Source organism: Larimichthys crocea, chromosome XIV (assembly GCF_000972845.2).
Source record: "Larimichthys crocea isolate SSNF chromosome XIV, L_crocea_2.0, whole genome shotgun sequence".
Classification (NCBI taxonomy): domain Eukaryota; kingdom Metazoa; phylum Chordata; class Actinopteri; family Sciaenidae; genus Larimichthys; species Larimichthys crocea.
Window position 1 is genome coordinate 4,334,538 of NC_040024.1, and position 27,338 is coordinate 4,361,875.

The 27,338-nt window shown below is 40.2% G+C and overlaps 2 protein-coding genes across 3 annotated transcripts; one reads left to right on the forward strand and one right to left on the reverse strand.

Annotated features, from left to right (window-relative positions):
• Positions 1-1,574: 1,574 nt before the first annotated feature.
• Positions 1,575-4,763, reverse strand: LOC104939678 (cornifelin). Its single transcript, XM_010756233.3, has 4 exons — positions 4,642-4,763; positions 3,587-3,697; positions 2,643-2,788; positions 1,575-2,146 (listed from the first exon to the last, which is right to left on the reverse strand). Exons 2-4 carry the CDS (start codon positions 3,693-3,695, stop codon positions 2,057-2,059), a joined length of 345 nt encoding a protein of 114 aa, XP_010754535.1. The 5' UTR covers positions 3,696-3,697; positions 4,642-4,763; the 3' UTR covers positions 1,575-2,056.
• A 3,055-nt stretch (positions 4,764-7,818) lies between these two features.
• On the forward strand, positions 7,819-20,300 carry si:dkey-33c9.6 (breakpoint cluster region protein). Of its 2 annotated transcripts, XM_019268805.2 has the most exons (22): positions 7,824-8,016; positions 8,306-8,403; positions 8,984-9,088; positions 10,377-10,610; positions 12,431-12,538; positions 12,629-12,686; positions 12,765-12,817; positions 12,932-13,069; positions 13,215-13,336; positions 13,485-13,644; positions 13,728-13,841; positions 13,931-14,006; positions 14,651-14,746; positions 14,941-15,012; positions 15,106-15,203; positions 15,518-15,619; positions 16,242-16,405; positions 16,646-16,785; positions 18,080-18,214; positions 19,191-19,296; positions 19,378-19,519; positions 20,060-20,300. In XM_019268805.2, the coding sequence occupies exons 1-22, from the start codon at positions 7,965-7,967 to the stop codon at positions 20,159-20,161; spliced, it is 2,475 nt and encodes an 824-aa protein (XP_019124350.2). In that variant the 5' UTR covers positions 7,824-7,964; the 3' UTR covers positions 20,162-20,300. The 2 variants fall into 2 exon arrangements, 1 of the variants encoding a protein (XP_019124350.2); XR_003463758.1 differs by lacking the exons at positions 19,378-19,519; positions 20,060-20,300 and having other exon boundaries at positions 7,819-8,016; positions 16,650-16,785.
• Positions 20,301-27,338: the final 7,038 nt, after the last annotated feature.

Consider the following 27,338-nt stretch of genomic DNA (forward strand, 5'->3'; position numbering starts at 1 on the left):
GCCATTATTCAGCTAGTAGCTTCTTTTTAGTCCAACGCTGCCCTCTAAGGTTTGAGTCTAACCAGTAACACCAACTCATCAGTAAGGTAGCATGCAAGCAACATTTTGCTTGTTTGTGGTGTCAAATAGTCTATTTTGCTTCCTAAACGAGTGAAATGACCCAGAAGTATACATGTAGTGGTCATGAAAAGAGCTGTTTGAATTCTCCAAGTGTTGCTTCCTTTAGCAGAGGATACACCGGACCATCCGTTAAAAAAGAAAAGGACACAATGTCGTCATGCAATTCCTTGCAGCAGACACAAAAACTGCACCGTCTGGTCTGCATTAGTTCTGTTGTTGACTGTGAGCTGTGTTCACAGTCTGTTGGCATTCAAACTTTCTAATATTCTGATACTGTATATGAGCGGACAGGAGGGTAAGCGTGAGCCAACATTCCCAGGAAAGATGTGATGTCTGGTTGTGGATGATTTAATGGAGTACTGAAGCTCCTTTCCTTACATCTGGGTCATTTCACTCAGTTAGGAACCTTACTTCGACCTGACCTCGTGGTTTGAGTCTAACCAGTAACACCAACTCATCAGTATGGTAGCATGGGTGCAACATTTTGCTTGTTTGTGGTGTCATGAAGCCATCAGGTGTGGTCAAATAGTCTATTTTGCTTCCTAACTGAGTGAAATGACTCAGAAGTATATATACAGCGGGTCTGTGGTTTATCAGTACAGACAAACAGATGCTTGTCTCTTCTATGAAACCTGGTCTGTGTCCTTACTGGACTGCATTATTATAAACTCTGATTAACTGTTCTTGCCTCGTCCCTCTTCACCAGCTGCGTTCACAGACAGTGTTGTTGGCATTCAAATTGATATCAATAACTTTCTAATATGCTGATAGTGTGACAAACACTGTGTTTTACTTTCGTGACAAACAAATCATAATCTGTTTGCACTCGTTATGTTAACCAGTTAATGGCGCTTGTAGAACTGTTGTATAAAAACAATATCACACTTGAGGTTGTGCCGTTATACTGAATATCAGCACAGCTGTGAGTCGATCGTAGATTTACCTTTAACATTTGGGTAAAAAATTGTTCTCCAATTGGATATTTTTTTGCATTCTGCTGCTAAATCAGTCACATCATGCGGCACATGGATATTTTTTTGCGAACTGTTATAAAAATTAGGATTATACTGGGGTGCTGGTGTTTTAATTCATATAGTGTGTGTGTGTATCCTGTCTTTTGCATGTCTCGTGCATTTCCTTTAGTTGGCCTGTGATTTACTGAGGCTGGCAGGGAGAGACAATTATAAATCAATAGTACAAGGACAGTATAGGGGATTATCATTTGGACAAAAAACATAATTTTCATAACTAAGCAGATAACCAAAAAAGGACGAGGACGTTATGATAATATCTGTATCAGTGGGGAGATGTCCGAGACAGCCCATTTTAAAAATATATATAAGAACCAACTGTTAGAGCTCCTCAGGGAGCCTTTTCTCTGTGACCCCTTTTGTGTGTTGCACTGTTAAACGCTCCTTCTTATACAGGAATAATAAATTCAACTTAAACTTTGATACTTTGAATCCAGGCGTCCTTATTCAAGGGTTTTTATTTAAAAATGTCCATAACACAAACAGTATTAAGATAATATCACTTAATGAGTAATATAAGTTTGGTATTTTTGCTTGGTTACAACTTTGCATGCATGGAAACCCTCAACATCAACATACAAAGTCTAATCTGAAAGTCTGACAGGTATCATGGTTAAACACACATTATTGGTCTATGGTCTTTTGAAATATATTATATGTTTCTTGTGATAAATCAGATTATGAGAGCAGTTTGTAAACTGAAATAGAAAATCTTTATTGACCACGGTAAATCAGAGTTCTTTCTTTAGCTAAATCTAGGCATTACAAAGAGTATACAGCATACAGAAGCTCAATTCTAACAGCTAAAAGTTGGTGTTAACTACATTTCTATGTAAAAATATGAATAATAATAAAGCAGTAGACTACATCTAATTTAAGCCAAATAACAGTTGCATCCTATCTCCTCACTGCCTGATCCTCAGCTCCCGATGCATCTGACACCAGGCACACACGTAACACCAGCACACCGTGCAGGAGTCGCCCATGCACGAGCCCTGCAGGAATTAAAAAGAGAGAGTGAAATGGCCGTTATTACGTTATTGGCACAGCATTAAAAAATATCCTTTTAAAATGTAACTGCAGCCAATAATTTAAAACAAATATGATTGCATTTCTTGGAAATTAAAGATTTGTTGCAGTTTTTGTACAGTTGCTCATCAAAAACTGTGCATGGCATAGTCGTCTTTACTTTTTTATTAACTGACATTTTTAGGGACTTCTCTTTAATATATTGATATCTATATATTCTATATCTATATCTATAGATATATATTTTTTCCGTTGTTTCTATCGCATATTTTTTCATATTAATACATCTTATCTCTCTTGCCTATTTCTCTAATATGACAGGTTCAAAATGAGTCCAACAACTCGTCTGTGACTGTCTTCAAATATGTACACCTCACAACTGATTTGCTATGTCGTATTGGACATATTTTATCCAACTAACCCTTCTACATATCTACACCCCCTCCTTCCCCAAGCCCTTACAGGGATGCCGTATTGCTTTCTGATGGAGGACCGGAGTGAAGAAGAAATTATTCCGCAGCAGTCCAGCATTGGCATGCAGCAGCACCAGCCGAACTTCTGCGCTGTCTGACACTGCATGCAGGGGAAACACCACAGAGCGCAGCAGCCTGGAGGACAGAGAGGACAAAGACACAGCACATGAACTCTGACTTTATTCAAACACTGAGGGAAGTCATAATATCTGCATGAAATGCCATACTGATATTTCAAGATATTTTATCTTGTCTCAGTCTTGCCCTGCCTTGGTCTTGGTCTTGACTCTGTCTTGGCCTCTCAAAATCTTGGTCTTGTATTGGTCTTGATGTACTCTAGTCTTGGTCTTGACTCAGTCTCAGCCTGCTTTGGTCTTGTGCTTGACTCGGTCTCAGCATCTCAAAGTCTTGTTCCGGTCTCAATATACTATGCTCTTTGTGGGCACAAACACGAGATAAAGGACGGCATATGTTAACAGTCTTTTTGTTAATTTGGCATCAGCATAATTTCCTGTTTCTCAAGGTGAGAAAAAGACCAAAGCGAGTGTCAACACACTTTTTTTTTCACTGGCTGCATACATGAATTAAAATGGCTGATCAAAACATGGCTGTGGTTTTGTAGCTCACTGAGGAACTGCTTCAGGAAATGCTCGTCTTTTTTTTTTATTTTTATTTCATCTTGTCTCTCTCGTCAACAGGATAAAGCAGGGGGAACAGTAAAACCCTCGACAATAGCTTGATCTTAAAGTGCCCAGAAAAACAATAATCTGTAAATCCATGTTCCCATGACCACGAAGCAAACTCCACTTACCGATGAAGCTTTTCTGAAAAGACCGAAAGATCATGAACAGCTTACTTCCGCTGAACAGATCGGACACTGTAAATGTGTAAATGTAAATTGAAAACAAGGGTGTGGTGATGATTGACACTTACAGGTGGTCATATCACTGCAGCAATCGCAGAGGTCGGTACTCCACCTCCCAGGGCCTTGAGTGGAGGTTGTTACGATTACCACCGAGGCCGGTTGCTGCTGGACGGCCATGTCTGAAAGATACAAGACAGAAGCAGATCAACTAGGAAGGGGCACAAGAGATTGCTTCATGCATAGAAAACAAGACTTTTATACAATACTCATGGTTGCTTTGATTTATGTGTTATATAATTTTCTCCCTCGGGAGACATCAGCATCTTATCAAACATTTTGTCATATAGCAGTCTCTGGTTCCAGTTTATTCTGGGCATCAGGTACCACCTGGTCACATATTATATTAAAGTTATAAGTTAAAGGAAATGGGTGAAAATCTTTTTAATGTTTCCAAATGCTACTTATTCTGTCTGCCATGATGCAGGAAATTGTGGTTTACTGAAACTACAATCTTACATGTGGCTAAAACAGAGAGTGGAAAATTACAGCAGCAGAGGAATGCAGGTTATTCAGAAAACACAAAAAACTGACTTAAATATTAAATATGATATTTATTAACAATTTCATGAAAAAAGAATCGCATAATCTGTTCAACTGAGGATGTAGGCGATTTTACCAGAGGTGGCCGGCATCATGAGGAGAGGATTTAAGAAAAAACCCCCAAAACGTTTTGTCAGTTGTTATGTATTGTTTTATGGCTTTGTTGTAAAGCACTTTGGGTACCGTTTGGCTATTGTAAAGGGCTATACAAATAAACTTGATTTGATTTGATTATTTTAGGACGATATTTATGCAAAGATATGAACTTTTTCTTACATCTTAAATGTGGCTAAATCAGTCAAATAAATCAGATTTATGAGTATAAAAGGATAAAATATGACAATTTGCTTCATCATAACTTTTCTGAAATGGTAATAATTGCAATTTAATAGTTAACAAAGAGTTCCTTTTTTGACTTAAATATGGTTAATGCCATACAAGGTGAACCAAACTCTTTATTATTACATCAGTGCTAAATACTTCTAATAATCATATTTATGCAAAGATATCAACTTTTTCTTACCTTTTCTCTGGTTTCGTGAGTTCAGAACAGTGAAAACGCGTTAAGCTCACTCCAGCACTCTGCGTATCTGTCAAAGAGGATGTGTAGACCACAGCTCTTTCCAAAAGCGAAGTGTCTCAGTGAACACGCGAAACATGAGAGTAACGTGCAAACCATGTATATACAGTCCCCTTAAAAGTACTGGAACAGTGAGGCAAATTCCTTTATTTTTGCTGTAGACTGAAAACATTTGGGTTTGACATCAAAAGATGAATATGAGACAAAAGATCAACATTTCAGCTTTTATTTCAAGGTATTTACAAGTTGATCCCATACACAATGTAGAAGATAGTGTGAAAGTACTGACAATCTGTGAAGCACAGTACGACAAAAAAAAAAGTTTTTTGTTTTGTAACACACTTCGAAGTAACGGCAGGTCAGGGACCGCCATATTAATACACGAAGTCAGAGACTTTATATGTCAGGGACCTAGTGATAAAACCAGATCAGGGATCTGTTTAAAAGGTTGGAGGCCCGTGAAATAGTTTCACAAATTCCAGTGTGTACACAATAAAAAACAAAAAAAACATGCTTTCCCTATAGGGGGATCTTTAAGTACGAATCGAATAAAGAAAAAAGTTTGCAGAAAGAAAAAGAAAAATCAGATGAAACACAACACACACACTCTTCTTCTTTGTATCCATCCCTCACAGGGCATGGCGGGCCTCTGCTTGGCGCCAGTCCGTTCTCTCCACCCCCTGCAAATGTACCACTGTCACCGCCAGCTCCTCCACCGCCATACGTCCTACCAGGACCACCACAGCCACAACAGCCCGGAGCCCAGCCCCTCGTCACTGCAGAAAAAGGTTTCTATCCGCACAACCCCTTCTCCTCTGAAGTATACAGCCCTGTGTCCACATTATGAAGGAAATGCTAGTTTCACTGGTACTGGGAAGATGCAAATGCTGGCACCGCTAGTGACGCCCGATACTGCACCTTCGTCACCGACCTGCTCAGACTGATAACTATGACATTTGTGGTGGACAATGACCTGTCCAAAGTGCACGCATGCACCCAAAACGACAATGAAACCCCCAGCCAATACCAGATAAGACTTGAAAAGGTTTTTACATGTCATCATTGGTGCGTGTGGGAATATAGTCACTGAACCACACACAGCCCCACTGTCATGTGTCCACTCTGAACCAACTACCAAATCACAGCATTCATTTTTGCTATCCAAAGTTTGTCCTGTTTGGCAGAGATCTTATGCTCAAATTTGGGATAAATCTAATCTCAACACCGGAGGGAGTAAAAGCCTCCAGAACAGGCTCAGACGAGACCCCACAAGTGCTACAGTGCGTATCAGTAGCTCCCCTACCACTGTATGCATATCAATGGTGGGTTCCATTGCCCAACGCTTCAAAAATGACAGATAAAGCGAGACAGTTGTGTGATCATAACACAGATTACATGCAGTCAGAAGCTTTACACTGCACCTCCCATGTTTCACTGGGACAGGACACAGACTACTGTATGAGGCTGGGTGGTACACTGATCGAAATGATACTTTGTTACATCTACACTGTATTGGAGTACTCAGCGCAGCGCTATTTCTGTGATGTTGACACCGACTCAGACAGGACTATTTACCGTTTCTGACTCTAGTTCACACGTTTCTCTCTCTAAAGCCAAAACTGTCGAATGGCAAGATCTGGGACTGTGGTTAAAACAATGCACTTTGTATTCAAATGGAGGGAAGGTGTATAAGACTGCCTACACTCAACACTCATGATAGTAAGTACAGTCCCGGTCGACATATGTATGTCTCAGGCCTTTCTCAAAGCATCAGACATACACCCTGATCTGGAGAAACTGCCAGAGCACCTATGGGCTCAAGTGAAGTATGACATAGGCTTAATAAAGAACTGTGAGCCTGTAAATGTAACACCTAAATCTGACTACAGGCCAAAAAAACAACAATATCCGCTCTGTGATGCGATTGAAAGCATACGCCCTGTTGGCACAAAAGACCACAGACCCGCCTGCTGCGCCAGAGTGGCGGTTTCTTCAAGATCTAAAAGCAGTGAATGCTGCAGCTTATGCATGAAAAAAATCAGATTAGACTTTGTATGTTGATGTTGAGGGTTTCCATGAATGCAAAGTTGTAACCAAGCCAAAATCCCCAAGTCATTCCCAGACCAGAAAACAGATAACTGTTCAGTGATATCATCTTAACACTGTTTGCAGACTGATTTGCATGTGCAACATGATGTGTCTATGGTTCATAAAAGCAGGTTCAGTTTACACTCAGCGTTTGTGACTGATTTAGCAGCAGAATGCAAAAATGTTAAAGGTAAAGGGAGCGCTTACAACCGACTCACAGCTGTGCTGATATTCAGTATAACAGCACTGCCTCAAGTGTGATATTGTTTTTATACAACAGTTCTACAAGCGCCATTTACTGGTTAACATAACGAGTGGCAACAGATTATGATTTGTTTGTCACGAAAGTAAAACAGTGTTTGTCACACTATCAGCATATTAGAAAGTTATTGATATAAATTTAATAACAAAAAAGACATCACATCTTTCCTGGACCTCCTGATGTTTTCCATCGAGGAAAAGTGTTTAGGAAAGGACACAGGAGGCATTGAAAGGAGCTGACATGAAGCTGTGTTAACATCTGTTTTACTTTAGAGGGCAGCGTTGGACTAAAAAGAAGCTACTAGCTGAGTAATGGCGAGTTATTTTTACATTTAGACACTAATGTGGGAATATGTAACCATGTAAGACTTTTTTTCTTAAGTAAACCTTTGTTTAATTTATAAATCATACACCTGATTTGATTTTGGAGCTCAGGTTTTATTTATTTTTACTGATAAATACTACTTGCATTTTCATTGGTTTATATTGTACACAAGGCTGCATGTTGTTTATATTTGCTTTCAAACTGAATATTCAGCTACAAGCTTCTTATAAGTCACTATGAGAATTGCACTCGCTGTTAATAAGCAACAGCTCGTGGTATACTGATGATTGCTCCACATCCTGATCATTATGTGGCAGCTAGTTAAATTTGAATAAACAAAATATTCAGAGATGAGGTTTGAGGGTGTGTTTAGAGGAAGTGAAGTGTAACTGTAGGGGAAGGAGTAAAAAGTCAGGTGCCGTTGGCTTACACACACACACACACACACACACACACACAGGAAGCTGTATTTTCCTCTTTTGCGCATCCTTAACCGAAAGAGGAAGTTTTCTGTTGCCAGCTGAGTGTGTTCACATGCTGCGTCTCCAGAGCTCAGCCTGCACTGTGAGGAGAAGACCTCTGAGCTCCGACTATGGACGTCTACCAGGAGGCTGTGCAGTATCTGGAGTCAGAGCATGTGCCAGGTGAGAGAAGGAAGCGTTGTGTTTTGTAAAGACAGGGGGGACCTCTTAGAAATCAGCATTAGATGCTCATATAAAAACTGAAATCTCGTATTTTGCTTGTTGAAAATGCACCATTACCTCCTTTAAAAAATGTTTTGGCCATTAAAAGCCACCTTAGACACAGAGCAGATATCTTTTTGTTAATTCATAACACTAATCTTTACACACCTTAAAGGGGGAAACAGAAATGGGAACTTGCTCCCACATGTGACTAGATACCGTATTATGTATATTTGTGTGTGTGTTGTAGTTGAAGCAGAGGCTGATGTCCTGGAGGAGGATGTGTTCCAGGAGGAGGCCTGTCTATCTCCTCTCCCATCGGAGAGCATAGACTTCCCAGACACACCCGTGAGTTTGCATCACTTCACATTTAGCTGCTGAAAAATGCTGTCTCGAATATTAATAACATCAGTTATCTGCGGTCATGGTTATTCACTGTAAACTCGCCTTAGAGACAAGAATAAAGGTACACTGAGTGATGCATTCAGGTGCCAGTGATGACTGTTTATTATATTTTTTAATGGGCTATCCACTCTTTAGATATTTTTACTTTTATAATATTAAAATAGACATGAACGCATGTGATTTCAGTGACATTTCATCGCTATATTAAAGCTGTAAGCAGGTTATATTTTGCAAAACGCATAGTACAGAACACTTGTTCTCACTTCAGACCTTTCTGTTCTGCAACAAAGAAATAAACAATCGTTTTGTTGATATCGGCTTCACTTCCTTTTTTTTTCTCTTCTGTACTTTTTTATCCTCCACTATGTCGAGAAAAGCATTGAAGAAGTAACTCTTCTGTTTTCCACCAACTGTGCACTGATGAATCAATGTGTGTTACACTATTACAGAATGTACTGCCATGAAACTGATTTTGACACTGACTTTTTTTGTGTGTTTCAACGTGTTTCCAAATGTAATTCAGACGTTATGCAGCCCGGAGGAAATGCTGGATAGGAGGCTCGTGGTCCTGAAAGGCATCATGGAGAGTGAGGAGGTTTACCTCAGCGAGCTGGAGGCGCTGCTGATGGTAACAAACGCACATTAACACATTATCGCAGCATCTGCGAAGCTTATTTTCTGGGCAGCTGGAGGAAGTCTTTTATGAAATTAGTATTATAACAACTTCCCCTTTGTTGTTCTGCTGTCACTGCATAAAATTAGACAGAAAATAACCTTTATTTTGGCTTAACATGAACATACAGGAGGTTATTTCTATGTTTTATGTGTTTATTGTGTCTAAGTATGAGCAGATGTATGTTGTTTTTGGTGTGTGGTCAGCGTTGTTTAATACCGTAGATCATACATGTGCAGCAAACACACCCAATTTTTCTTTCTTTCTTTATTGTTAAATCACAGATAGATTGCTCTCAAATCAGAGATGGAGTCACTCTTTTAGATTGATGTTTGATTGCAGCCGACATTGAGACCGTAAACAAGAAGAAATAGAGAGCCTGACTCACAAAATTCAACAAATTAAAACATTATTTCTCACGTTTTAAAAAACAAAAACAACAATTTGCTGTTTGAGGCTATTAGCTTAGCTTAACTTTCCGCCGGTTGCCTGGCAACCGCTCTGCTACAGAGTCAGAGCAGTGGCTAAATTTAGCTAATGCTAACCCACAGTGTGCCCTTTTTTTTACAGATTAAACAAACAAAGTATATAACCTGTGGCATTTTTTGTTATGATTTGATGGTAAGCAAGGTTTTTGTTGCATTTAAACACGACCACACTAGCCGTTTCACACGTTTTTAAGCCCCTTATGTGAAGCTAACCCACAGCTGATTGCGTAAGTCCCATATATTCTTAACACAGAGTAGATCTGAGGTAAGAAGTGATGTGGAAATAAAGTGTGCCCGGGTGCTTTCTTTGTGAATTACTTCTTTATTTTTTCTCTGCTATTAAAAGCAACAGAAACCCCAGTTTCCGCCTTTTTTTTTTTTTTCACGATGTGACACATTTAAGTCAGAAAGCTCAAAAACGGAAACGTGGATGTGAGAACTGAGTCAGAAAGCTGATGTTTAGTCTGGAAAACACTAAGTTTTGTGTGTGTGCTGTTGACACTCAGTAGTATGCATGTGTCACTGAGAAGCTGTCTATACTTTTCATGCTGTATATGCTTACTTTTATTCTGCAGTTTGGGTTTGTATGTGCCAAAGTTGAGATGGTGTTAAAAGACATGCGAGTGAAGCTGTGTGAACAAATGTGAATGCATCTTCACACATTGTGTTTCTCACCTTTGTTGCTATTTTCTTTTGAACACCACTTTGTTCTTCTCGCCTACACCAGTAAGAACATTTTTGTCTTTCACTTTTAGCCCATGAAGGCTCTGTGGGCCTCAGCCGGGACATCCCAGCCGGTTCTGTCCAGTCGACAGGTCCAGACTGTTTTCTACCAGGTGCCTGAGCTCAGAGACATGCACCAAAGTTTCTACACTGGTTTAAAGGAACGGCTGAGTGCAGAATGTCAGACTGGGTCCAGCCCAGGTGAGGAGAAAGAGATGACCCATAAAGGCTTTGAGCTGATAGTGGGGGACCTGTTTCTGAAAATGGTAAGCTCTCTCTCTTGCATCAAGACTAACTTTTAGTGCATGTATCCTAATCCACAAAGAAAGGGTGGAAAACAAACACAAGTCAGGGATGCAAAGAATAAAAGAGGGAAACCATTCACTGCAAAAAAAAAGTAAAACAAAAGAGCCCAAAACAGAGCTAAAAGGAGAGTGAATCTCGGACATCGCTTTCATTAGTAGCCAGAAACACGACTAAAAGTTCATGTTCATGTTACTACAGTAACTTTATATCGTCATATTATGTCATTGTTGCATTTAAAGCTTGCTTTGTTGCCCCAAGTATCAGCTTGATCCATCCTCTTCATTGAAGCTATATGAGGTTTATCCTTATCTTACACTTATTTTTGTTTTATGCACATTTTTGCAACTCGTAAGAAAATTGTTTTAAACGAATACAATCAACAGTTCAAAGCTTTAGATTCTGTCACAGCAGGTAAAGACACAGGTGTCATTAATAGCATTAACATTGGATCCAGGGATCCAGCATGCACAATACAGGGCCTTGAAACATGCAATGTGTGTGTATTTAAGGGGCTAAAAAAAACGATCAGGCAGCCTCTTTTCAGTCTTCCTCTGTTGGCAGTTATGGCAGCTGTGCTAATCTTGCATTTCTTGTGGGTATAAAGAGATACTGTGGCGTGCCGGGGAGGCAGGAGGTGAACGTCGGTTTATCCACCTGCTAAAGCTGCAAAGTTTCTGCTTCCCTGTGGCCTGGAGAAAGGAAGCACAGCAGTTAAATACTTTAGGGGCACGGTGGCACAGATGAAGGGAATGAATGGATACAAATAAACAGTTGTGGAGACAGGAGCACCCAGTGTTTTCAATCTAAACCTTCAGTTTATGCTTCTGAACAGTGTTTATCTAGATTTTACTCCAAAAAATCCCTAAAAGAAATCTTTAATTTGACACTAAACACCAAACTCATTTACTCTGGAGCATCTGACTTAAATAAAAAACCCTCAACCCCCTCAGTACGTTTAAAGTAATCTAAACTGCTGAAACTATATTGAAAATATGATCTCATTATCCACAAAGAAACACAAGTCTGCACCATTCAGCACTTTTATGTACAAAGTTCAGTTTACTTCAGTTCTGTTAAAATGGAGAAGCGAAAGCTTTGAATTACAGCTTTCCGGTGGCCCAAATGACGGCACTGCAGCAACATTTTATTTATTTTTGTGTGTTCTGTAAATCTGGAGAGGAGACTTCCTGTTCTGACTATAATTTTAGTTCAGCTCTAACCAGGATCGGCCTTTTGACAAAGCATCGTTTAGCATGTAACTTTGGAGACCTCTTAATATTATGATAATAATAAGAGCTCAGGTTTTCTCCACAATAGATAAGTGTTGTATGACGGTGTTTCTCAAACTTTTTACCCCACGAACCACCTTAGAAAATATCATCCACTAATAATTCGCAGGTTTATTCCTAACAAGATGATTTATTGTTTCATCCTGAACAGAACTAGTTCAAGAACAAGAGCTCATTTTGTGGGAAAAGTTATTAGTTACAACTCTGCCACAGTTTCTGCTGTGGAAAAGGTCCCTAATTTAGTTGTTGATGTAAATGGTAAATGGACTGTACTTATAAAGTGCCTTTCTAGTCCACTAAAGGTGCTTTTACACTGCATATCTCATCTATACACTGACGGCATTGGCTTTCAGCCGGTCGGGAATTGAGCCATCGATCTGATTTGTGGACGACCCTCTCTATTCCCTGAATTATTACCACTTTGTAAGAGATTGTTGATCTGTCGCATGGCAGATTCATCCATCCATCCATCATTCACTTCACCTCTGCAGGTAAACCAGATCGGTCTGTACGGCGGTTTCATTGGAAACTACGAAGAAGCTGTTGAAGTTGTTCGCAAGTGCACACAATCGGACCCTCGCTTCCGAACCCTGGCTCAGGTACTACAGACTTTTATAGGAACACTTAACTGTGATGAGTTATGTACAAGTTTATCCTCACCTGTCTCACTTTATCTTTTACTTCTCCAGAGCATGATGTCCAATAAAAACGGCTCAGACAAAACTCGGACCAAATACACATTTGAAGGTACTCATATTTCCTGAATTGTTCAATAACCTGTCGACTGACAGTGTCTTACTTCTGCCTTTTGTTTTGTTTTTACAGCTCTACTATACAAGCCTCTGGACAGAGTAACCAAGACCACACTAGTGCTGCGTGTGAGATCATTCTTCAAACCTTCAAATCTCTCATTACAGTCATCAGTCTTCCAGGACGATGTTTTGCTACTCGATATTTCCTGACTAAGCCTTAACCTGTCTGTGATCTTGTAGGACCTCCTGAAGACGACGCCAGTCAATCACAGAGATTACACATCCTTACAGGAAGCTCTGAGATTATCTCGCAGCTTCCTGTCTGGTGTCAACGAGAGTTCGCAGTGCAAACGAGAGGTCATGCTCAGTCACGGCATGGTGAGGCAAAATCTAACCAGGACGTACATTGAGAAGTGTTTTTAATTGCAAGTTTACACATGCGTCCATCCTTCCTGAAGCCTACATTTGTCTCAATATACTTTGTATTGTATGTACTGTATGTATGTTTGTGTGCATCTTCTAGAGGCGACAGCTGATGCGTGATGGCTTTGTGGTGGACGCATGCGAGGGGGAACGCAGCCTGCGTCACCTCTTCCTGTACACAGACCTCCTTCTGTGTACCAGATTCAAACATGCAAGCAGAGGGTGAGTGTAGCGAGAGGAAGCACTGGGGCTTGTGTGGAAATGTGGTTTTTAAGAGACTGGCACCAACCTATTTCCTTTATGTCTTTAGCTTTTTTTGTAACTCAAACGGTCATTACACAATGTTTTGTCCTCATTTGTGCCTTTCCAGGAAGCAGGACCAGTACAGGTTCTGCTGGTACCTGCCCCTCGCTGGGCTTAAACTTCGCTGGGTTGCAGAGCAGGAACGTTCACCAGACACACACCTTCGCTTACACACCATAAGAACCAAGATGTACCACCTCCGAGAACAGCTACAGCAACAGAAAACAGTACGTCTGCGTGGAAGAGACACAAATACAGAGGAGTTTGACCTGCCCTTTAAGTAAAAATGTAAAAATGTGTCTTTAAAAAGGGACCCAGGGGAATAGTTATGGCAGCTCGGAGGAAGAAACTGGAGCAAATGGAGCTGATGCTGCTCACACACTCAACTGTTTACAGACTAGAGATGCACAGCCCCAGTGGCAAGGTACACACACACACACACACACACCAGCTAACATTGTCAGCTTCGTTCTTGAATTTTAACAAACTAGAATCTGTTTCGTGTCACTGCAGAGTCACACACTCCTCCTCTCCTCCCTGTATGAGCTTGAAGAATGGAGAGAAGCTATCCTCAAACTCACTGCAGACAGTAAGTTCGCTGCTTCTGACAAACCTGGAGGCCACAAGTGTATCTACTACATGAAACTTAATGCACAAACATCTGTGAGAGAGTATATATAGAGAGAACAATGCAGGCTTCAACAGTGGTGTAGAGGCGTGTAGGTGTGACAGTAAGCACACTAGCTGTGTGGTCAACAGTTTCCAGAAGTGAGAAGCGTCAGACACCTTAAAGGTCACAAAAGGAAGCACTGCGTCATTCATTTTTACTTGTAGTAATGAATGACAGTTATAGTATGTTATGTATAACTGTGTGCGTGTGTAATCATTTGAAAAATGAAATGAACATTTTTTGGAGTCATGTTGGACGACCACGAGCAGCTGTTGATCGGGCCTTTTTGGTTTTCTTTGTGAGGTTTGTAGTCGCCATCCTACACAATTCTACACAATTAGAAAGGGATGGTGAGGTGAGGGCTATTCAGTGAGTTACCCCTGATGAGCGTATGGTACCTCCTCATCCGGGGATTACATTAGAAATGAGAACAATAACTGTAGAAACCAGGGTTAGGGTCTGTAAACTGTCCAACAGAAGCACCAAACTCTTTTTCTTTATTTGAATTTCCATGGTTCTGTTATCTGATCGGTGCTTTTTATTTGCTCTGTGTTGTTTGTTAGACATAGAGACCGTCCCTCCAGACCTGCTTACTCTCACCAGTGCATGTGTGAAACTGAGAATGACCCAGCAGCCGCCGCTACACAGCTCGAACGCCGGTACGACCTCTGTTCTCTTTTCCTCGCCACAGAATCACATCCTGTTTTTGAAATAGCATCAGAAACAGACCCTTTGGTCTCTTTTTATCATTTGATGTCTTTAATGCCCGGCCTTAAACAGTCATTCACACTTTATTTATGATGTTCGTATTTTTTAAAATCTTAGGGATATTTTTGCCTTTGTCTCTCACCAGAGGACGAGAAATCTTTGTGTGGGACTCTGAGTGTGGCGGTCCACTCTGCCTGCGGCCTGCAGCAACCAGCCTGTATGTTTTAATTCACACTAATCATTTAGTAGATCCTGAGGTGAGCAGATCTTCTGTTTAAGCTCACTTAATGTTTGCTTCTTTCGTTTTCAGGTGTGTATGTTTGTGTAGAGGTGGATGGCTATGAGTTTTATGACAAACAAGCCAAGACACACTCATCGGTGCACAGCCTCAACCCACATTGGGACCAGGTTAGTTCTCTCTGTACGTTTATTGGTCTTGAACTTGAATAAAGGGGAGTCAAAACTTGATTTGAAAGGCAGATGATCTATCAGAGTGTCTAGACGGCATCCGACATGATGTCAACTCAAGGAGGATTTAAAAAGTCTGCACTGCAGCCGGACCACGCGCTGCTTTAAACATGATCAGTGGCAGTAAAGTCTCGACTAAATCCATCTGGTAGCCAGGATCAAAAGGCTTAAAATGAGACATGAATGCTCCTGTTGTAGTTTCAGGACACTGCTGTCATTGTCGGCGTTAACGCCAACTTCTTTCTGTCACACAGGAGCTGTCTTTCCACGTGGACGGGGCACGAGACCTGAAGGTGCTCTGTGTGAGTCAGTCTGATGGACAGGGTGATACAGTCCTGGGTAAAGCTTCTGTACAGGTATGAAGACTGGACCGGACTGAGCTTCAGCTTTATTATCTTAAAAAGTTGCTTTGAAGACAGGAGTTCAACACGTACAGCACAGAAGTGCACCAAAGACCATAAACTATAAAAATAAGGAGTTAAAGTCACTTAACAGTGACCGAACAGCTAACAAAGGAGGCTACCTAGTGAACTGAGTGGTGCATTTATCAGCTTGGGCCAGATAGCTCCCTCCATGAATTGGTGGAGACCAAAAATGGAGCTAAAAAGTGATTAAATACTGGACTTACAGTCACCAGACGGCCAAAAACACGACTCCAAATAAATGTTAGGGGTGTGAACATTTGGCAACTTGTCCATGTTGTGTTTTTAGTTTGTTCTGCTGCTTTCATGTGGCTGAAATCAATTACCCTGCTTTTAATATAAAATAATAAAAGATTATGACGCCTTCTGGGATTTACCTGCAAGGAGGACACCATGTTAGTTCATCAGTGTCTTCATGTCTACAAAGGTAAAACAGTCCTGGACAACAGAACATCACACAATTCATTCAAACTTTTAATTGTTAGATTCATAACAACAAATATTTACATTTATTTCATTTGTGCCAACGTGTCTGTTTTCCAATCTTTCGTGTTAGTTGGACTCTCAAACCCTGAATGAGCGATGGAGGAGACAGACTCTACACACTGGCCAGCTGGAGGTGACTCTGTCCCTGAAGTATTGTCCCCACCCGCTTAAACCACCTACATCTACGACGCAACCACCACCAGTCTTCCGTGTCCCCATTGAAATTGTGGCTCAGTAAGTCCCTGTTATTGTTTTCACTGACCCTGTCTGGTTTCATGGGGCTGTTTTGAAAATGAAAGTTCAGTTTGGTCGAGTTTTATTTCCCTTTGTGTGCTTGTTTGTACAGCTAGTTTTATAAAGGGAGGTGTCTTGTGGGAAAGTGGACTTAAAGAGAAGTGTGGCAAGAGTGGAGTCCGAAACCAAATGAAACATCTGAGTTGGAGTTTTTTCTAAATTCTTTCAATTCTCCGTCAGACAGGAGGGAGTGCTGGTCCCACACGTGGTACGATGCTGCGTGGAGGAGGTGGAGAGGAGAGGCATGGACGAGGTGGGCATCTACAGAGTTTCAGGAACCACCAGTGACATCGGCGTGCTCAAGACTGCGTTTGACAGCAGTAAGAAAACAAACTTGCTTTTTTCTGTCGGCACGTGCTGCTTTTTATTAATCAACATATCGTATCATCAACATAAAATGTCTTTCTTTTAAGACTTTTGAACCTTTATTGTATAGTAGCAGCTGAAGAGTGACAGGAAAGTGGGAAGAGAAATGGGGAATGACGTGCAGAAAGTGGCCAAAGGACAGATTCAAACCCTGGGATGCTGCTGCTGTGAGGGTTGGGGCGCCCACAGTATGCATTTTCTATTAAACAATAAATATGACAACGTTTATATAAAATACTGAAACTCATAGTTCTTACTATGGCGGTCAAAAACTGCCTTGAGGGGGCGGTTGGTAGAGTAGTGGGCTAAGCGGCCGCCCCGTGTGTGGAGGCTATAGTCCTCGCTGCAGCTGGCCCCGGTTCGAATCCCGCATCGGACGGCTAATTTACTGCATGTCATAAAAGGCCAAAAAAATAATCTTTAAAGAATAAAAAAAACTGCCTTGAGTCCATTCTGTAAACAGTTGTCTAATAAATACCAGCTTCTGATCGTCCTATATCAGTTTCATGCTTCTAGTTAGTCCCATGTCTGTAGTACAGATACTCCTCTCATGCATTGTGCTTTATTCATAATCTGGTTTACATACAAGGCCTTTCTTATTTGGTGAATTGGTGCACAGTTAAGTGAAATATAAATATGAAAGTGCTGCAAGTCAAGAGGGATAAATAGAACATGTAAAACTACTGAATGTGCAAAATATTGTCCATTGAATGTGTAAAGTTTACAGTATAAAGAATGTTTGCAATATGCAAGAGTCCACCTGGAGGTGTGTAAACTTGGCTGGGTGGAGATATGAGTCAGTGTAGTACACATGTGTACTATATACTACCATTGTGCATTAATTTCAACAGGGTAGTGTTGTCTCAGTTTGAGTACGTCTGTTGTGCGCTTACCAGAAATTACTGTTGCAACTTTCACAGGCGAAAGATTAACATCAGCATGAGACCGTCGAAACATAAAACATATGTACGACCTACTTTCTGTATGTATTAAAAATAGCAAGTATGAGGAGTATGAGAATTGAAGAAGCCCAACTGTCTGAAGGTTTTAGATGTTTCAATCAAATAAATCAAACTTTAGATTTTAGGATTCAGACGGGACAAAGTTGTGTTTGTAAATTCACTGCGTCACCGTGCTGTTGAACAAAGTCTAGAAGAATTTTCTTGTGGTTTAAAGGAAGGAAGTGTGTTTACCAAAACATGATACAGTAACACTGATCATAATCATCGTGTGCCTATTCTTGTTCAGATCTGCGTGACGCAGTAACCAGGCTGAGAAGTGCTGAAGTGAACGCCGTGTCTGGAGTTCTCAAACTTTACTTCAGAGAGCTGCCCGAGCCTGTTATACCCACCGATCTGTTTCAGAGCCTGGCCAGGACGCTTGGTAAGACCAGATCGCATGTCACAATCATCATCCATAGAGGGATTATTAGGGATTTTTTATATTTTCATTTTTATTTAAGTTTTACGCTTTTTAGATATTTTATAAAACTGCCATTGAGCGATAATTCTTCATAATCTATCACGCACAAAGGTTGACTCTCTGCATCCTATCAGTCACCTTACACTATAATAAAATATTTCTCTTTAGACATTTAAAGGCAATCTTACAGAGGTTTCTTTCAGAATACATTAAATATGTTGGAAAATAGCTGCTGAAAGCATGTGAAAAGACTTTGAACGATATATTACTGAAATGTGGTTTTTCACCAGTTTTCAGTCCAGGATTTTGTGGGCGGTCCTTAAAGGGTGGCTCGATGACACGCTGGGGCCATCCTGAGCATAATCCCCCACGCTTCCCTAACCTTGTAACAGTATAAACGCCTTCAGCGTGTTACCATCTGTGCTTCTCCGTATGCTCGTTATTATTCTTGTTTACACTCAGTTGCTCGCTGGGTGAACAGCTCATTACTTTATTTAAATTTCCCAAACATGGAAGAGATGAAGAAGAAGAAGAGGTGGATTTATTTTGAAAAACATCTGAAGTTTATGTGTGTCAGTAACTGGTGACACAGAGTTGGTTCACTGAGATAAATGATGTTTTCAGACAGTGAGAGAGAGGGTGCCACAGTCTTGGAGCTGAGAATACTGCTCATTTTTACCCGATTTTGACACCTAATTTCAGAAACTTGTCGATATTTTGAATAATTAAAATTTGTCTGGGTGGTTAATAACACTTTCTTTTTTTTGGTCTGACAAACTCAGAACACATTTATTCTTACTTTACTCTGACTTTCTTTAATTTATGGTACTCTGTCGTCATCAGACATCAGACATTTCCATTGTTTGACCCAAAATTTACTTGAAATGGCTTCTCAGCCACGTGAATTCAACAACAAACATTTTTTCTCCCCCTTCAGACATCCAGGACATAAACTCCCGCCTTGTCTCCATGTTGTCCCTGTTGCACTCCTGTCCTGGCCCCAACCGCCACACCTTCTTGTACCTCCTGCACCACCTGCAGAGGTGAACACAGCACACAGCAGAACAACTCTTTAATGAGCAACTTCAGTTCAGAGTTTCAGTTTTTAATCGTTTTTTCTCCAGAGTTTCAGAGAAGCAGGACACCAACAAGATGTCTCTGATGAACCTGGCTACAGTGTTCGGTCCGAGCCTCTTACGCCCCCCTGTGGTTGGACTGGGGCATGATGGCCCCACTGTGGATATCTCCCAGGAGGTGGTGGTGCAGGTGACAGTTTAACACATTTTTTCCACACAATTGAACAGCTGAACCTAAAAGTGTCAACTGTTGAAAAAAGTTTGAGGAAAAAAACATGGACGATGCTGATGGACAGCAAAATCCTCCTTCGTGCCAGGAGGAAAGAAAATACACCAACCTTCTGCACACCAAAAAATAGAAAATAGAAAAATAAAAAAGTGCTTAAAAAATATTGTGGTGTTCTTAAAATATCAATTACTACCAAAACTAGTAATACCAATAACTAGTTTTCAAACTGACTGCATATTTCCATAAAATAAAATACAGGTTAGTGTCCTCAAAGGTACCTACAGCCCCGAACATACTGTAGATAAATAACAAACTGTTCAATAATGCTTTATTCTTAAAATGAATTAACTGTATTAAATAAAAGATTCAAGTTAAAAGTAAAAGTTTTTGATATGCTAATTTTAGGATAAGTTTTCCTTTTACATTTTTATTTATACAATGAGAGGTATTAAAGTGTTAAATTATAATTTATGTGTGTGTGTGTGTGTGTGTGTGTTTCAGGTCCAAGTGGTTTTCTGGTACCTGCAGTGTAACAACCTGCCCGAAGCTCAGACCTCTCTGCAACACGACACAGACGCTGAAGAAGAGACCACCCACATGTGAGACCACCATCAGTGTCACGGCTGGCAGACAACCCAGATACCAAATACATGTTTAAATAATGTGTTTAAAAAAGATAAATAAATCTGTAAAGACTGTAAGACAAAGGTATTTATTGATATAAATTGACTTTCTGACTTGATGTTTTTGTGTATTTGTCATTTTTTTAAAAACATTTCCTGTTTGATCTAGTTCAGCGTATAAAGACTGATTAAATGTGAAATATTTTAAATATCTGTATTTTCTTTATTTACTGAATAGCATTTGTTATCAGACAGCACAAACTTATTCCACATTTAACACTGTATACTACATTTATTCCCATTAGTGTGTTCGCCTTTAATCAATGTTTGCATGTTTTAAACCCAGTTAAGTCAAGTCAAATATAACAAATCACCAGTTTTCCCCAAGGGACCTAACAGGCCTTTACATGTACAGCACGCAGTTTGATTTGCACAAAGCATCCTCCCTCAAACATGGAAAAAACCTCAGGGGTTATACTTTAACAGTGTATCACCGCCATTTAGGTTCATGACCTGGAAACAGTAAATTAAATAACATATAGTGTGTGCTTTCAGGCACACTCAATAACAAATATTTTTTACATTTAGTGCAATAAATTCATTTGAAGTGAATAAAACTGAAATCTGGACAGCACTACACTTGATCAACAGACTGTATTGACTAACATTTGTACACAGGACTCTCTATCACTGTAAAAAAAAACAAAAAAAAGTTATTATGGTAAAATTCTGGCAACCACAGCTGCCAGTTTTTTACAGTTTAAAAAATACGGTATAACTTGTTCTAATATTACGGTAAAAGGAGATTCATTTGGTTGATTTTGCATTTAAAGTTGGCATTTTATTCCATATTTTACTGTATGAATGTTTTTTCATCAAAAGAAACGCTGTTTTACCGTATAATTGACATTGACACAATTGAAAATATGCCATATAAAATATGGGTTTGCCATTAAATATTACAGTTTTACTGTAGCCATTTAAAATGCTACTTTATTCTGTATACATTCCCTTAAACCACTGAATAAATAAAGGTTTTTCCATGTCATATGACAGTTTTAAAGCATTATTTATACACAGAGTGGATTATCCTCGAGTAGTGGCACAAACTGAATTACAGTTCAGGTTCCTAACCTTTACTTTTAGCGTTTACTACGATCAAAGGCTGTGGAATCAGCAAAGGTCAGAAAGTAATAAAGAAAGGTAGTTTTAAGTTGTCCTGGATAACAATATATTTTTGAGGTACAGTGTTGCTCTACAGGCAGATGGATGGATGAGGTGGCAGGGGTACAGATGTTGTAAAAAAGGTCAGGGGTCACCTCCCCGAGCCTGAAATCCAATCGGTTACGGTTCAAATCCAACTAGACGGAGTTCACCCGAAGTGTACGCCCCATAAAAGTCAGTCACACACACATAGGCCATGTTGGAAACCAACGTACACACACACACACACAGCCCGTGTTCGACCCATCCACACCACAGATGGGAGTCTCTTTTCAACCGCACCACCTGGGCATGCTGGGCTAGTGTTACCCCCCCTTCAACCCCAACCTTTTACCCCAAAACACCCCCCTCGCTCTTTTGATCGCTAATCCTGGACCCCGACTCCAGCTCTCCAGTACTAATAGACTGGGATCTGTGTGTGTGAGTGTGTGTGTGTGGACGCCATAACAACATCCAGAACAAGCCCCAAACTGAAAGAAAATGGTGGGATCACCCCGTTGCCCTCTGCGTCATAAATCAGCTGTCCCCTCTAACACGGTGGCTGCCAAAATAAAGTTCCGCTTGACGACTACAAAGACAAAATGAGGTTCAGGCTACAGACTACAAAGCCGAGGGAAGGCCTGAGACGTCCCAGACATTTGGGACCAAAGACCGGACCGGACGACTGGTCGACACCTGGGACTGCTGGGAACATTTTTACAGGAGAACAGACAGCGCCTGTTCACATACAGTCATGCACAATGACTTTTCACCAACCGTCTACAAAGATTATACTGTAAAGTTTAGTTATGTAGAAATTCAACGTGAAACTCGTGTGAATCCTTTCTAGAAACTAAAAAAACAACCTTGTTTTCAAGCTTCCATCGTTTCCCATCAAACCAAAGAGAAGCATGGAAACATTCAACAGTCCAAAGCAACAGCGTTTCTTTCTTCTGACACAAGCTGCCAACATTTCAACAGTTCTCACAGATTATCGGTCAAATATCCCATGAATCATGGCATTGTTCAGCATGTATTTTATTTACAATTTAACAAACTTTTTGCAGCAGTTTTAAGTCGTGTTTATTATAAGAGTGTCACGTCCCGAATATTTGTTTGAATGTACAAATGTTTTAGATTTTTTAAAATGAATAATACGCAAACAAACATATATCTTTCTTAGGTGGAGCTCAGTGTGTTTACAAGTTAGGTTATTATTTCATTTACAATTTAACATTTTTTTTTGGTAGATTTTTGAAGATAAAAAAAAATACAAGCAGCTGTGGTGGTCAAAATGTTACCGTTATATAAACAGTATAAAATCTTCTAATATTGTTTTAAATACGAGTAATTTTACATCAAAAGAAACACTGTTTTTAAATATGACAGTGTTTTACTGTACAATATACAGTATGCCATTAAAAACCTACTACTACTACTTTCTTTTTTTATACTTTATTACGGCTTTACACTTTGTATAAATTCCCTTAAAATGCTGCATAAATAAAGGTTTTGCCATGAAATATGACTGTTTATGAAAGCACTTTTGTCCGTTTTTCCCCTCAAAGGATTATCTTTGTGTGTAAGATTGAGAATTTTAAATGATAATTTAACCCATTGGAAGTTTCTTTTTTTGCAGTTTCTGTCTTGAAATGCAGACAGAAAATGAGAATATGGAAAAAGTTCTGCACATCAGGACAACTGATGGTGCTTTAAAACACCAAATGCTGCTGGTGTGCACATGTTTGCAGCACGGTGTGTATATAAATGTGTGTGTCTGCATGTGTGTGTCATGGCCCGGAGCTGTGCCATGCTTGATTAGTCCTAATCTAGCTGGGAGTCAGGTTGCTGTGTCGGCGGCGTGTCTGTATGGAAGGCATGCAGGCTGCGGATCACAGGGATTGACCCTCTGCCTCTCAGGTTAACAGAAGCCCTGTGTGTGTGTGTTTGTATATATATATATAATACTATTTATATATATATATATATAAATGTCGGTCGTGTGTGTGTGGTGTGTGTGTGTGTGTGTGTGTGTGTCCTAAACAGTGTGACAGTGAAACTTGCAGAACTTGGACTTGACATCTTTGGTGCGAAACAACAACTTGGGTGTGTGTGAGGAAGAGATGTACAAGCTTGAAGAAGAGTGAAGTGAAATCTGTAGTGTGCGTTAAGAAAAAAGGAAATGAGAGAATATAAATAAAAGTGTGTGTGTGTGTGTTTGCAAGAGGTCTAGTTGAACTTTGGCTCTCAGCAGGAGTCACCTCACGTAAAGCGTACCCTCAGCAGGTTGTAAACATAATACCACACACTCGCAAACACACACTGCCAGAGAAGAAGAAGAAGAAGAAGATCCCTATATTCCATCAAAATGTTCTCCAGAAAGTGTGTGTCGTCGATTTCAAGTGTACGTGTACGAAGCCGCAGATAACCCCCTGCAGCAGAGCGAGCCTCTGGCTTAAGTTGTCTGTTAGTGTCTGTGTAAGTGTGTGTGTTTGGGGAGTTTTAGGATCAAACCCTCATGTCGACAGGCTGCACTGAGGAGACGACCGCTGACAGGTGCTTCCTGCAGTAACGCAGCAGGTGCTTCGCGTTCACACACACAGAGACACACACACACACAAGGGCAGATACTTTGCCTCCAAGACATGATTGTGCACGTACTAACACACATACATTGTCTGTCCCTCCCCCATCTCATTTTCCCTCTGACACACACGAGTTTGCATTATTATACATGTGTGAGATGTAACCCTGCACTCTGTATATGCTCAACCTTACAGCCCATGTTGTCGCTGTTGACACATGGTTGTTTTGTCTTGTCCAAAAATATCCGTTGAAATTAATTATCTGGAGTCTCTGTTTCATTCACGCTGCCTTTACAACCAGGGGTGCAGTGGTAAACGCAGAGGTAGATATCGTGGGTAGTTTACCCCTCATGTCTGATAAATGTTATTTCAAATAACTCTCATAACTCTCAACACTTTACATATACAGTGCCTATCGTAAGTATTCACCCCCTTGGATGTTTTACCCTTTTATTGCTTTCATAAATCAATAATGCTCAATAAAATTTGGCTGTTTTTACACAAACATTTATTGGAAAAAACTCTTTAATGTCAAAGTGAAAACAGATTTCTACAAAGTAATGTCAATGAAATAAAAATATATAAAGAAATTCACCCCATTTTTAATTGAATGGTCTAATTCAAAAGAGGTGCCAATAGTCTCACAATTAGTGAAATGAAGATCACCTGAGTGGTGTGGGTGTGTCTTTAGTGATTGAGATATAAAACACCTGTGTCTGAAGGGTCCAGAGACTGGTTGATCAGGATTCCTGGCTGCCATTACACCATGAAGACAGAAGCAGTCACAAGAAACTCAGGGAAAGGGTTATTGAAAAGTACAATTCAGGGGATGGATACAAAAAAAATAAAATTCCAAGGCATTGAACATCCCCTGGAGTTCAGTGAAATCAATCATCAAAATATGGAAGGCATATGGCACATGTGTGAATCTGCCTAGCTCAGACCGCCCTCGTAAACTGAGCGACCGTGCAAGTAGGAGACTAGTGAGAGAAGCCACTAAGACCCCTACGACTACTCTGAGTTACAAGCTTTAGCTGCTGAGATGGGAGAGACTATGCATATAGCAACTGCTGCCTGGGTTTTTTACCGGTCAAAGCTTTATGGCAGTGACAATGAGAAAGCCACTGTTGAAGGAAAAAAAATGAGCAGGCACTTGGTGACGGCGGCAAGGAAGAACTTCCTTTAAGAGGCCGAAACCTTGAGCAGAACCCAGCTCGTGGTGGACGGCCATCTGTTGCGCGACTAGTCTAGGCTACTATGTTCCTCAAACGCCCCATTCACTCAAGAAAGTGAAGCTTGTTAGCAAACACCTTTTTTATTCACACATCCAGCAGTTACAAAGCATTCATTTGGAGTCATATTTCTGATATTTGTCTAATATTCACTCTCTTTTAGCTCTGTTTTTGGTCTCCACCAACTCCCTAGAAAAACATCTGGCTTTTTATCTCCGTGAGCTACCTGACTAGCACCAAGCAGCATACACACTAAGTTGATGAGGGAAATGACGGTGATAAGAGCGAACCAAAACAATGAGCTGAAAGACACTAAAAAGTAGAAGGAGGCAGAGTTGGGTGATATCTGAAAATATTGACCAGTGCAACTTAAAGTTTGCTGTTAATCAGTATTCCTGAACATCTGGGTCATGATCTTGACAACACTGTTTGTTTTTGTGCAATTTTATGCCGCGATGTTTCAGCTCAACACATGCGTCTTTATTGTTGAATCTGTGACATTAAGCTGTGGTAGGAAATGTGAGCACACATATATCCCCTGTCCTAAATATCACTAAAAAGTTGACTTAAATGGTTTAAGCACTCAGTGCAGGCTAACAAAATGTCTTTATATGGAGGATTTCTCTGATTTTCTTGATTTGCTAAAAGCTCTAAAAATTAAACTTTACAATCCCGATAAAACAGACACTGCTCAGTACAGCTTCTATAGGGAACCCTGTGGACTGTGCGGCCCCTATAAAGAAGCTTGTGAAGTCAATCGGACCGTCATGGGTATAAAAAAAACCCAACGATACCCCCTCAGTGTACCGTATGTTCAGCTCCACAGAGCGACCATCAGTCAGCGGGTCTATTTTTCTCTCTTTATTTTCAATCGCAGGCTCGAACACAGTGGCACAGCCAATCACCGTCACAGCCGCTACCAAAACAACATGGCTGCTCAACAAATGGGAGCTCTTCCATCTGTCTTAATATACCCCCACCACCGTCACCACCATTTTCCCCTGGGCTATGACGCCATATTTCCCAAATGGAAACAGAAGTCACGACGATAGGTCGGACCGATGCTTTTTCAGATCCATATCTGGGCTCCTAATGGTCTATTAGAGGATTCCTATATGGTTAGAAAATGAGGCTGGGGTTAGTTTGGTCTCTGTGTCAGCTGTGCAATGAGGGAGCAGATTGTAGATAGTGTCAATTTCCCCAAATAATGTACAGTGTGAATGCGTGAATGACCTGGGGCTTAAATTACTGTCATGTTAACTACTGAAAACATGTGGGAAAAGGCAAACCTGTTAGAAAATAACTGAGACGTGGACGTAATATAGTAATATACTTTTAGGATTGTAAAGAAATAAATGAAAATGTTTCTAAATATTTTACTCAAATATTAGTAAATTTCCAACTATGTTACAGTTCTGTACATTTAAAGCCATTAGTAACATTTTATTTTTACATTTAATTTCAATATGAAATATACAAAGTCAAAGATATCGTATGGAATTAATCGTTAAAAATCATTATTGTTTAAGGCCACACTTTATTAAAAAAAAAAAAGAAGTAAAGATCACATTTCTGAATAAGCTTTGGTTACATTTGTAGAGTAGCAAATCATCTGACTTCCATTAAACATACACACACTTTAATTTAAAACCTAAAAAAATAAGGCAGTTTGATTTTAAGGACGACATTCACACTTTTTAGTTCTGTTTTTGTTTTCCACTAACCGGTAATATCTCTCGTCTCTTCAGCTGCCAGTTGCTGACTTGTTAAGAGCTGGGCAGGTATGGCGTAGTAGTTTTTTTGCAATCAGGGTGAGAGTCGCCAGTTCATCACAGGGTTAACATGGAGACAAACAACCATTCATGCTCACATTCACAGCTATGGACACTTAATCAATTAATTAATAAGTGCATGTCTTAGGACTGTGGAGTACCTGGAGAGAAGGCCCCAGCTGAAGTTCGAACCCTCTTGCTGTGAGGCGACACTGCACCACCGTGCCGCTCTGTATAGCATATTGTAGAATATTTACCCTTTTTTCTCTGTATGTGTTGCATAAAGAAATCCAAGAATAAATATGATTCAACCAGTACTTAAAAAAAAAATCTTTATAAGACAAAAATACTGCATGGCATTTCAG